Source organism: Nelumbo nucifera, chromosome 4, assembly GCF_055504915.1.
Source record: "Nelumbo nucifera cultivar China Antique chromosome 4, China Antique-T2T, whole genome shotgun sequence".
Taxonomy (NCBI): domain Eukaryota; kingdom Viridiplantae; phylum Streptophyta; class Magnoliopsida; order Proteales; family Nelumbonaceae; genus Nelumbo; species Nelumbo nucifera.
The window spans coordinates 46470840-46481546 of NC_142652.1; the positions used below are offsets into that span (position 1 = coordinate 46470840).

A 10707-nucleotide genomic window follows, 5' to 3' on the forward strand; every position below is an offset into this window, starting at 1 on the left:
TGAATTAAATTACTCCATTTAAGTATGATAAAAAATTAATAATAGTATTAAAAGTTAATACCAACTTATCTAATAATGTAAAAACAAAATATTAATTTTATTTTTTAAATTCCAATTAAAAGTGCAAAAATTAACACAAATTTATTAAAACAAAAATTAATAGAAAATGTTAATTTATACTTTATTTATAATAATTTAAATCCATTCAAAATTCCATATACCCAACAAAGCTATGTTTGATGAAAAATCTGGAGAGACAAAATCGGCTGTCAGGTAATTTCCCTCCATGAACTTTGGAGAGACAAAATTCCATCACTGCTGTCAAAGGGGCCCAGACTAAGAGATTGTATGTCTATGCATGGGCTGCAATTCTGTCTCTATCATGTATCGTCCTACTATTTCAAAGATGCAAAGATGGATTCCAACGTTGACGCATAAAATTAAGTATTATCAAAATAAGATGATATATTTTATTAAGGCAGATCCATTCACCCAACCAACTAAATTAGTTCTTCCCAAACAATACGACATTGAATTGTTCAAAGTATCTTACAAACTAGAAAACTTGAATGCTTTTTTATTTTTTATTTTTTTATCTTTTTGGTAGAAACGAAGAAGGCAGCTTCATTCACCTAACCAGAATTCTTCCCAAACAATACGGCAATGAAGTTTGAACAATTAAACCTTATAAATTACAAAGAAGCAGTTCACAACATACTGAAGTGGGAAAAATAAAAGTTAAGTGATGTGTGAGTTGAATAAACACCCAGCTCATCCTCTGGTTGTTTTACTTTTTTGGGTTCTTTTGGTTCCTTCCAGCAATTCTGAAGCAAGATCACCATCAGAAGCTGAGATTCTCCTCAAGTGGAAAGCTGATCTCCAAAGCCAAGCCATACTCGGGTCATGGTCGATGCCTCCCAACTCATCAACTGGTTCTACTCCAAACCCATGCAACTGGACCGGCATAACTTGCAACTCGGACGGAAGTGTAACCCAATTAAACCTGCCTGAGGCCGGTTTAAGTGGTAAGCTCGACAACTTGGACTTCTCTATGTTGCCCAACCTTGGCCGACTCAATCTGAGTGGCAATAAACTTGAAGGTTCAATCCCCCAACACATAAGCACACTTTCAAAACTCACCCACCTTGATCTCTCTGTGAATCGTCTCTCTGGTTCTCTACCTTTATCCATGTCTAACCTCACTATGCTATACTTGCTCAACATTTCTGATAATCTGATAACTGGTGAACTAGATCCTCATTTGTTAACAAATTGGACAAGACTGACCTACCTCCGACTCATAAACAATAGCCTCACTGGAAGAATCCCTCCCGAGATCGGATTGCTTACAAGTCTCAAAGAGCTAGCCTTGTTAGAAAATCAGTTCAGTGGTTCAATTCCGTCTGAAATTGGAAATTTAAACAAGTTGGAAGCGTTAGGCTTAAGCCATAACCATCTTACCGGAATCATCCCTCCATCTTTGGGTAATCTGAGTGAACTAGAACATTTAATCCTGGGTGACAACCAACTTTCAGGAATCATTCCTCCAAGAATTGCTAATCTGAGAAAATTGATCACTCTTTATCTTTATGGAAACCAACTATCAGGTCCAATACCTCAAGAAATAGGAAATCTCTCGTCCTTGCTGTTTGCACTCCGTCTGAGTGACAACAACCTGTCTGGCCACTTACCCGAGCATGTCTGCCAAGGTAGATCTCTTTTCTATTTCACTGCATCTAGAAACCACTTAACTGGCCGCATCCCAGAAAGCCTGAGAAACTGCACAAACTTGTTTAGAGTTGAATTAGATAATAATCAGCTGACAGGAAGTATAGACCAAGCCCTTGGGATCTATCCAATTCTCGACTATATTGACCTTAGCTACAATAGATTAGAAGGGGAGCTCTCACCCAATTGGGGTGAATGTCGGAATCTGACAGTGCTGAAAATCTCCAGCAATAAGATCTCAGGGAGGATACCACCAGAGTTTGGCAAGTTAACCCATTTGGGGGTGCTTGATCTCTCTTCAAATCAACTTGTCGGAGAGATCCCAAAGCAACTCGGAGGACTACCTTCTCTACTCAACCTACGTTTAGGAGATAACCAACTTTCTGGTCAGATACCACTTGAAATTGGAGGACTTTCCAATCTGGAATTGCTAGACCTCTCGTTCAACAAGTTTACTGGACCAATCCCAAAGCCAATAGGGGACTGCACCAGACTGCGGTCTTTGAGCTTGAACCACAATTATTTGAATGGAACCATCCCTGATGAGATCGGAAATCTGGGTGTCCTCCAACAGCTACTAGATCTTAGTCAAAATTCACTCACCGGAGAGATTTCACCAGAGCTTGGAAAGCTGAATATGCTGGAGAGCTTAAATCTCTCTCACAATGAGCTCAGAGGTTCCATTCCCACTTCACTAAGCAATATGGTTGCACTGACACAAATCGATTTTTCCTACAATGAATTGGAGGGTCGTGTTCCTAATACAAGTATCTTTCGGAGAGCTGCATCACCTGAGGCTTTCAGTAACAACAAAGGTTTATGTGGTGAGGTCGAAGGTTTGCCACCCTGCAATAATCCACATCAATATCCACAAAAGAAAAAAGGCCACAAATTTGGGATTACTATTGTCGCTTCTTTGTTAGCCACGTTTGTCTTAGTGTCCATACTTGTTGGACTCTTTTCCCTTTACTACCGGAAAAGATGGGTGAAATTAGGGAGAGGAAATAGTTCTTCAAGCGGTGATGATGAATATTTTTCAGTACTAAAATTTGATGGGAAGATTGTGTACGACGACATCATCTCAGCCACAAATGAATTTGACAGAAAATACTGCATCGGCAAAGGAGCAACTTCAAGTGTTTACAGAGCAGAGCTACCCAGTGGGGTTGTATTAGCAGTGAAGAAACTTCGTTCCCTTGAAGGAGAAGAAGTAGAGATAATGAAAAGCTTCAGGAATGAGATACAAGTGTTGACAGAAATCCGGCATCGGAACATAGTAAAGTTTCATGGTTTCTGTTGTCACCAGCAGCACAGTTTTCTTGTTTATGAATACCTGGAGAGGGGAAGCTTAGCAAATATGTTGAGTAGCGAGGAAGGAGCAAAAGAATTGGATTGGGGGAAGAGGGTGAAGGTGATTAAAGGCATAGCCCATGCTTTGTCTTACATGCATCATGATTGCAGGCCAACCATAATCCATCGAGACATATCCAGCAAAAACATTTTACTGGATTCAGAGCTTGAGGCTAAAGTAGCTGACTTTGGCACCGCAAGATTTTTAAAGCCTGCTAATTCGTCTTGCTGGACCACACTTGCTGGGACATACGGATATATGGCTCCAGGTAAGTAAATTAATTAAAGTTGAGCTTCTGAAAAGTAGTAATCATGGTGAGAAAGAGATTAAGTAGTCTAGGTTTAGGTGCCGTTTGGCATGGCAAGTATTTTTAAGACAATTTTCCCACAGCCTAGCTAGATGCATCGCGAAAAGATCTAATGATGTCTTTAAAAGATCTAGACCAAATGGTAAGTATTCATTTTAGATATAGAAAGACAGCAGGAAGCTTCAATTCCAGTCTCCCCATTTTGAGTTTTCAAATAGAGAAAGACCAAATTTTGGTGTTCCAAGCTTTGAAAATGCTTCCTTAATTTTTTGGAGGCTAGAGTAATTTTCAAGTTCTTGCATGCCTATACTTTTTGAAACTGGATGAAACTTACTTTGTTTTCCTTAGTCTTGGATATGGGCCTAAACATCCCCTGTCACATACATTTGCCTTGTATGGACGTCAGGTCTTTGAACATGCAGGAAAAAATATTAAAAAATATAAAAAGTTAGTTACTTAAAAAAAACCACTAAAGTGTCAAAACCTACCTAGGTAAGTTTTTCTTGGGAAATACTTACCTAGGTATGTGTATTTATGCATGTTTTTTTATTTTCCAAGTAAAAAAGAAAATGATCATTTCGTTCATAAAAATCTATTATTAAATGGGGTATTTTTTGTCCTATTCAAGTGTTGGAATCTTTTCTCCCATGTGGAAAAGTTATTTACCCGCCTAAGAGATGGGTATACCCGGGAAAATAAACTTTCCCTGATCTCTACATTAATCTGAAAAAAGAACATGGGATTTTTGGTCAATGGGATTTGGTTCCCATTGACCAACTTTCTCCCCTCTCAAAATCCCAAAATAGAACACCCCCTAAGAACTTAAAATGCTTTGCTCAGTATGGAAAGAGTACAAATGCAAATATATATATATATATATATATATATATATATAGTACGTGCAAATAGTAAACATTTGTATTTGTTTTTATATTCTTCCCAAACTGAGCTTTGGAAGCAACTTTATTGATGCAAGCCCCACAACTAAAAAAGCACTAAAGTAATTCTTTATACCCCATACATAAATCATATATGCTATTATTTATTATTTCCTTAATTGTACAAGGAACTATTAAATATTTCAATATTGCATTCTCATTTTGAGTGCAACTATAATTAATTGCAACAAAACCAGTAGATGAAAAAGAAGAGAAGGAACAAAAATGGTTGCTTATAGCCTTATACAATGACGATGGCATCTAGTAAAATGTTCTCTCTCTCTCATACAAATGCATGCATGCATGTAACTAAAAGCTTAAATGGTCCTTTAGCGTAGGTTGAAAGACCAAAATATTTCTCAAGAAATTCACTTTTTAATTACTTGGGTTTAGCAAGGAAAGAGTTCAAATACAAATACGTATGGTGCAAAACCATGAATTTTGTATTACTAAACCTGTATTTGCATTGTACTTATATTTGTATTTGTATTCTTTTAAAATACAAATTCACTTCTTCTTCTTCACCAATTTATGACTTATTTGTATCTTTTATTGCAGAGCTCGCTTACACAATGCATGCGACTGAAAAATGTGATGTTTACAGCTTTGGTGTTTTGGCATTAGAAATAATAATGGGAAGACATCCAGGGGATATCATATCTACCTTGTCCTCATCAATTGATCATGGCTTGCTGCTGCTAAAGAATGCAATGGATCCACGTCTCTCATTTCCCATAACTAAACTAGTTGTAGACCACCTACATTCCATTTTGAATTTATCAATTGCATGCTTACATGCCAATCCACAATTTCGACCAACAATGCAGTATGTCTCCCAGCAGATAATATTGTCCCCTTAATATTTTCTCAGATTTAATTACTTTCTTAGTTAAATATTATTCCTTAGGCTGTGTTTGGTTGCAATTCAAATAAATTTGCACTGATGCAAAATTATTGCAGTACAAATGATTTGAATGTAAATTCTGATCTATTGTTGTTTCAAATTTTAATTTATTTTGTTCGATTACAGTACAAATGAAATAAATCAAGACATGAAGCAAAAAAAAGTAAAACCCAAAATAAAATTAAACGAGAATTTGCATTTTTTTCATTGGCACTCCCATGCCTTTGTACTAGTGCAAATAAAATTGCACTTCAACCAAACACAGCCCTAATGGCAAAACCAAGTCCGTCCTTGAGATCTTTTAGAAATCTTTCACTTGAGACTAATAAGTTAACGAATGGCAGTAGTATGACAGTTAAAGAAATCACTCTCTTATGATACTAGTACGGCAGTAGCATGACGGTTAAAGAAATCACTTTCCGACAATCACGAACTCGTTGCCTATGGGTTGTTCTTTACTATGAGCAACATCCTCATTGGATTCTAATCCTAAAATTTGAAAAAGAGGAGACTTGAGTAACACCACTCTTGTTGTATTCTAATCTAAAAATTGAAATGGAGAGGATTGCAAGGGAGCAAACACTTACCCTTAACTCCTATGTGTTTAATGAAATGTTTAAATGGTCACATTATGCATTTTGTTTGCTTTTTTCTTGTATATTATAGATTAACATGCTAATTCTTTTTATTTTTTGGGGGGTAAAAGTAGAACGACTAACACATTATAGATTTCCAAACTTGCTGATGAGAGGAGAATTTATCATATTTTTATCCCCAATTACTCTGTCTTTTATACTGAATTAGTACCTAATTGGACTCGTATTTCTGTTTAGGGCATGAAAGAAAGCATCGAGAGTAAAGAAAGACAAATCAAATGATTTTTCACAGTTTCGATATCGTTCAGTGATCTGGGCCTAACTCGCGTCTTCGAACTCCGAATGGGCTGATTCAAGACCCACTGAAATGATAAGAGAAAAAGCCACAACTTTCGTATTTTGGGCTTTCGCTGATTTGGCCTGCATCAAAGTCAAATCTGGGTCTGAAGTCGGGGCAAATTCATAGGAAGGCTCAATCCGTAGCTGAAGCCCAACTCGCAGAAAAGCCTGGCTGAAGCCCAATTCGCAGAGGAGGTCTGTTATGAATCCAAGAACAAGAAACTAAGAAGAATCCTTCTAGATTTAAATTCTTGATGTAATCTTAGAGTGATAAAAGGATTAAGTTCAAGAGATAAAGAGATAGAATTAGAATTAGGATAGGACTTTCTATTTCCTATAAAAATCAACTTCAAGAGAAAGTAGGAGACCACCCCCTCCCCTTTAATCTATATAAAGGAGGGGGCAGACCAGGTTGAGGTATCACTGGATCACTGAATCATTTAATCATTCAACTTCTGATTTGAATCAATGAGCAAGGAGAAATCAGTCAAGAATGGTTCAAGAAAGGTTCAAGAATTCAAGAAATTTCAAGAAGAGGAGATCTCAGCACCATGGGCGAATTCAAGAGTTCTTTCTTCCCCTTTGTTTGTTTTAATTATTCCATTATGAACTGATTTGTTTCTTGCTAGGGCTGTGGAAAGCCTAACCATGTTAATGAATATATTTTTATCTTCTTGATTTATCCAAGATTGTGATTTTCATATAGTCTATGAATTATTGTGCTTAATGCAATTAAGAGCTTGGCCACCTCTTAATTGATTTGGTTTATGTGAATGAATTGAGAGAGGAATTCACATAATTGACAGAATAATCCATAGTGTGAATTGAATGGTATATAGAGATATATATACATGATTCATCTGAATTTAATGGTTTTCTTGGACTTAATGCACTTCCATCTTGAGAGCTCTACTCGAGAGATCGAAGGGTTACCTGATGGGCGTAGGTTTAGTATATCTCGAGAGAGAATATTAAATAAATTTATGAAAATCTCAGCTTATGGGAATAACAATTATTCTTGGATAATTGGACCCATCAATATTCATTGCATTGGTTAGGTGGACCAAAAGTCCTAGCGATTCCATCATTTGCATATTCGATTAGTGATTACCCTTGTTTTTATTTTCTTTGTTCCAGTTTTTATTTTCAGTAATTCTTGTTTTTTTAAATCTAAATTTCGGCTGTCCAAATAATTAGGGAAGACTGTGATTCTAATACTTATTTTGTTAAATCCCCGTGGGAACGATATTATTATACTACTTGATAACTAGTGCACTTGCTAGAGTTATATATTTTTAGCTATCACTTGCTAGTTATAGATTTCCATCATCCCAACAATTTGGCCAAATAAACATCACCACTTTGTTTAGAGACCCAAAAAAACCCCTAAGATGTCAAATTTTATGACCTAATTTGCCTATTTGACAGTCAAACTAGGACGATGCCATTTAGACGCACCAGATCGAATCACCACATTATGTGTCCCAACCTACAACATCAAAAGGGTGATGATTGATGTCAAACCCATTCTTGACATGATCAAACACTTGAATCAATTAAATTGAGCCTAATATGCTTAAAAATCTCAAAATGCCAAAGATACCCCCACTTGAAACTAAAAAAAGAGAAAACCTCTTTTAAAAATTCATCAAATTTACATTTTCTACCACTGAGGCTGCCATGACAAGTACACCCCAAGCTCCTATTATTCATACAAAACCCATAAAAACCACCTCCAAATTAAAGACAATTATTCACCAAAGAGGAAAGCTTGACCATCTATCATTTTCTTTATAAAATCTTTATCCATTTTTGAGAAAAAGCTATTTTCATGTCCAAGCCCTCTAATTGAATGAATTTCAAAACTCCTTCCCTTTTTTTTCTCTATAAGTACGGATCCAACTCAAGCTACGGATGGGAGAAGGGGGCTTTCAAAAGGACTTTTGGTGCTAATTGTCGGCACCGATTTTTGCTTGGTCCACCGCTAGAACCTCCAATCTCCCCAAAACACCAAAAAACTCGACTTTTACCTTGAGAACCCTCAAATTCACCATTAAATTAAACATGCTTGATACTTTTCCAATGGCCCTGATCAACCCCTGTCTACAATTTAACCCTCGGATCAGACACAATCATTAAACTCCAAACACATCAAAACACTTACCCATAAAGTTTTAACCCCAAATTCCCTCATTTACCCTTCCATTAAACCAAGATTATGTTCTAGAACATCTCGTTGACTCAAATTCCTATGATGTTGATCCCCCAAGACTAATCAAACATCACTATCAGATCTTGGATACTCTAAATTACCCACTTGTAAAATTGTAACCCAAAATACCTTTGTTTGCCTTTTTATTGCACCAAGATTCTATTTCAAGGTCCTAGATTGACCAAATTCCAAATCTGCCCAATCTGGGCCTACTTGGCTCAATCTAACCATACCAATCACCTCATACTACCCAAAAATCCTACCCTATCAAATTTCACCCAAAATTGCCCTTGTTTGTCCCTTAATCACGTAAAGATTCCATTTTAAGGTTTTAAATTAACCAGATTCCAAGTATGCCTGATCTGGGTCTAGTTGAACCAGTCCAACCCTATCAATCAGCTCAAAATGTCCAAAAACCTTACCCTATGAAATTCCAGTCAAAAATACCCTCATTTATCCTTTCATCTAAAAAGATTCCATTTCGGTTAATCTCACTAGTCTACACATGCACGTCCCCATTCCATGATCAAATCCATCTCAGCCCTCCATTTTTTGGCCCAAAAATCCCCACCATTGATCTAGAAATCTGATTTAACCTCCTTAGATCTGGTTTGACCCAATTTTTTAAAATTACCAAAATACCCCCTTAAAACTTCTAAAATTACAAAATACCCCTAATTCTCAATGTAAATTTAACCAAAACTATGATTCAACCTAATGGGAAGAATCTGAAGAATACACTATTCACTCTTCCTGACATCTCGACACAATGGTCGATCGGCAATGAAATCTTTTCCCCATTCTCCCCCCTCTTATTTTTCTTTATTTCCCTCTTTCTTGGCCACTCCCACGGCTCCCTTTTCTCGTCCTTGAACCAGACCCTAAAGGAATGATTCCTCTTCTTCTCCCATTCGAACCCAGAAGCAAAGAAAGAGGGATTTTCAGACTGTTCATCATTGTTTTTGCTGACCCGAAAATCAAGAGTGATGGCAACCAAACACTGGCTTCACCCCTCACTCTTCTTCTCCTAATCTCATGAAGCAGAGAAAGGAGGGGGTTCTTACTATTCATCATCATTTTCACCCAGACTGTTGGAGGCGTTGACAATTTCATTCCTCTTTGCATCGGACTTCTTCAGCTTTCCATCATCTCTTTTCTTTTTTTTTTCTCTCCTCATTTCCCTTCTTCACTTTCTTCTTCTTTGTTTAGGTTTCTTTATGTGCCTTGTCTATATGCTTTTAGATACTTTGTAAGGGTCTTAACACTGATAGAAAGTTATCCACTATAACACTAGATAATTGTTCTATTAATGATGCAATGGTGAATATTTTATTAGAAAAGCTTTATAGTGATTCATTGTGGTTGGATGGGAATTTATTGCATATGCAGTGTTGTGCTCACATTTTAAATTTAATTGTGAAAGATGGTTTGGAGGTGATTGATGAGGGTATTGAAAGGATATGTGATAGTGTTGCTTTTTGGTTAACAACACCAAAAAGAAAAGAAAAATTTGACAAGACAGGTTATCAATTGAAAATCACACTCACAAAGAAATTAATTCTTGATTATAAGACTTGGTGGATTCCACCTATTTGATGCTTCATGTTGCTATAGGCTATAAGAATGTTTTTTCTCATTTAAAGAAATGATAGCCATTATACAAATGTGTGCAAGTTGTGAGGGATTGGGAAATGGCAAAAGAAATTTGTGAATGGTTGAAGTTGTTTTATAATGTACCGGAGATGTTCTCTAGAACCAAGTATAGTGGCTTAGTTGTGGGCATGATGTCGTAGAAATAATGGCACAAAAAATGATTACTAAGTTAGACAAGTATTGGTGTGAGATTCAGGGTATTATGGTTGTAGCTATTGTCTTAGATCCTAGATACAAGTTGACATTGTTAGAGTATTAATATAAACTTATCTATGGACAAGATGCATATTTGGGCAAATTTAGAAAGGTCTCAGAAATTCATGTTGACTTAGTTTCTCAATATTAATGAAAGTGTACTAATAGTAGCTATGAGTTTGAATTTTCAAAGGCTACAAAATTTTTAATCGCGTATTGCTGGTCTTGATAAGTTGGATCACATGTGTCATTATGACTTGTGCGTAGCTTCGAAGAGTAATGTTGCATATATTAAGTCCGAATTAGATTATTATTTAGAGGAACCTGTTATACCTAGAACAGTTGATTTTAGCATATTGGAGTGGTGGAAGATAACAAAGATTAGGTATCCTACTTTGCAATTGATTGTTAGAGAAGTCTCGGGTGTTCCTATATCCACTATGGTTTCAAAATCTGCTTTAGTAATAGTGGAAGATTTGTTAGC

At 36.3% G+C, this 10707-nt stretch overlaps 1 protein-coding gene across 1 annotated transcript; it reads left to right on the forward strand.

Moving 5' to 3' along the window:
• The first annotated feature begins 598 nt into the window (after positions 1-598).
• Positions 599-5328, forward strand: LOC148792253 (uncharacterized). The gene is made up of 2 exons (XM_088904347.1): positions 599-3347; positions 4883-5328. The coding sequence occupies exons 1-2, from the start codon at positions 746-748 to the stop codon at positions 5182-5184; spliced, it is 2904 nt and encodes a 967-aa protein (XP_088760473.1). The 5' UTR covers positions 599-745; the 3' UTR covers positions 5185-5328.
• Positions 5329-10707: the final 5379 nt, after the last annotated feature.